The sequence below is a fragment of the Plasmodium reichenowi genome (genome assembly GCF_001601855.1).
Source record: "Plasmodium reichenowi strain SY57 chromosome Unknown, whole genome shotgun sequence".
Taxonomy (NCBI): Eukaryota; Apicomplexa; class Aconoidasida; order Haemosporida; family Plasmodiidae; genus Plasmodium; species Plasmodium reichenowi.
The window spans coordinates 1-2,439 of NW_017962472.1; the positions used below are offsets into that span (position 1 = coordinate 1).

Consider the following 2,439-nt stretch of genomic DNA (forward strand, 5'->3'; position numbering starts at 1 on the left):
CAATAAATGCAAAAATATGGTTGCACTAAAAAAATATATTTACATAATGGGAAAAATAATTGTGTATTATAATACAAGCGTATAATAATATATTAAATATATGTAATGATTTTAATAAAATAAAATTAAGTATTTTATATATGAATTTTTTTAGTTATATTTTTAATCATAAAATAATTTAAGTATCACATTAAATATGAAACTGAAGTACTCTAAAATATTATTATTTTTCATTCTATTAAATATATTGGTAACATTATATCAAGTACGAATCAAATATTTTTAAATATATATATATATGTAAAGTTTTATTATTTATACAAATATACAATATCCATATTTATTATAAATATATAAAATCATAAACTACAACTAAACATCGCATATATATGTCACCATTTTTTATAGGTAAGTTCCCCTCAAAAAAATCCATCCATCATAACAACACATCATACAGCAACTACTATATCACGAGTAATAAGCGAAGGTGACACACAATCGTCAATTTATGATAATGATGCGGATATCAAATCAGTGAAAGAAAATTTTGATAGACAAACTTCACAACGTTTTGAAGAATACAAAGAACGTGTGAAAGATAAACGCCAAAAACGTAAAGAAGAACGTGACAAAAATATACAAAACATTATTGATAAAGATAAAAGGGAAAAATCATTAGAAGAGAAAATAGAAAAAGGTTGTCTTAGGTGTGGATGTGGGCTAGGAGGTGTTGCTGCAAGTGTTGGATTATTCGGGGGATTGGGTACCTATGGCTGGGAAATGTCTGCTACTGCTGCGGCTATAGCTAAGGTTGCTGCGGACGCTAAAGCCGCTGGTGATGCTGCAGGTGTGAATGCACTAATTGAAAAGTTAAAAGAAACATTCGGTATAGAGGAATTATGGGGTAGTTCATTGGCAGATGCCGTTACTACAGAAAACTACTTTGATGCGGCTATAATTGTTGATGGTGTCAAACAACAATATGAATTATTGTGCAAGCCACTCTCAACATGTGACGTATATTCGAGACCTTACTTTTACAAAAGTATGCCAAGAGATGAAGGTACACTAAATGTAGTAAAAGGTGCAAAAATGCTTGTTGAAGAAGCTGTGAAAGAAGCTACTAAAGTAACTACTGAGTTTACTGGAACTGAAACAGCAGTTGAAAGTTCACATTTATACAGTGCTATTGGCTACTCCGTCCTTGTCATATTGATTATTGTTTTAGTTATGATAATAATTTATTTATTTTTACGTTATCGACGAAAAAAGAAAATGAATAAAAAAGCTCAATACACAAAATTATTAAAAGAATAGATATATGTCTGATATTCTTGATAGATTGTTTGTGTATGCATTGCGTTTAATTTAACGTAAATTTTTTTTTTTTTTATATTTATTACATTTTTATAAATAATTTTTTTTGTTACCATCTTATTTATTTATTAGTTGTAGTGATAGTTAATCATTCATTATTATAACTTTTTTTACAGACCTTTTTACTCAAATAAATAAAATATTTGTTAATTTATTTTAATTACTTCTTATATATATATATATATATATATATATATATATATATATATATACTACATATAATTATATGAAATATTCTACGAACATAATATAACATATATTTATTAAAATAGTTATATCGTTTGTTATATAGTCGAATATATATAATCAAACAAATAAAAAATATAACATATTATATTATATTATATTATATTATATTATATTATATTATATTATATTATATTATATTATATTATATTATATTATGTAATTGTTCGCGATTATCTATCAAGTATTTCGAATTCAATTTTAATAGAATCATTGTATCTATTTATTTATGAAATTTATACATCGGTTATTTTTTTAACATATCGTTAAAAAGTGTTTTTTTCTAAAATAAAAATTAAATATATACGTATAAGGTTCATAATATTATAACAATATTTTAATTTTCTGTTTTTTCGTTGTTTTTGGTTCATTCTTACTTTTTCATTTTGTTCTAGTTATTAATTTTGCTTTTTTTTTTCCTTTTTTTTTGGTACTCCTACGTACTATGATCATAAATATAGGAAATAACTTCATTTTAAGAATAATTAAGAAATTTTTTTTTTAACGTTTCTAATTACGTATAAAATAAAAATAAATAACTCTGTTTTTTTTCGTAATATGTATAACATCGTGTTACTTATTTAATATATAATTATTAAAATATGTAATAATTAATTATTTTGTTACAACAAGTAATAATACAATTAATGTATGATAAATTGTAAAATATTATTACTATTTTAAGAAATATATATTTATAATAATTATTATTATTATTATAAATAGAATATATTTGTACAAGATGAAACACTACATAAAACAATACAATATATTGTGTAATAGTATATATAATTACTCATTTCATTAATTTTTTTT

The 2,439-nt window shown here is 22.6% G+C and overlaps 1 protein-coding gene across 1 annotated transcript; it reads left to right on the forward strand.

Moving 5' to 3' along the window:
* Positions 1-196: 196 nt before the first annotated feature.
* Positions 197-1,317, forward strand: PRSY57_0025800 (rifin; the record flags this gene model as incomplete). Its single annotated transcript, XM_020114316.1, has 2 exons — positions 197-250; positions 409-1,317. The coding sequence occupies 2 exons, from the start codon at positions 197-199 to the stop codon at positions 1,315-1,317; spliced, it is 963 nt and encodes a 320-aa protein (XP_019969681.1).
* Positions 1,318-2,439: the final 1,122 nt, after the last annotated feature.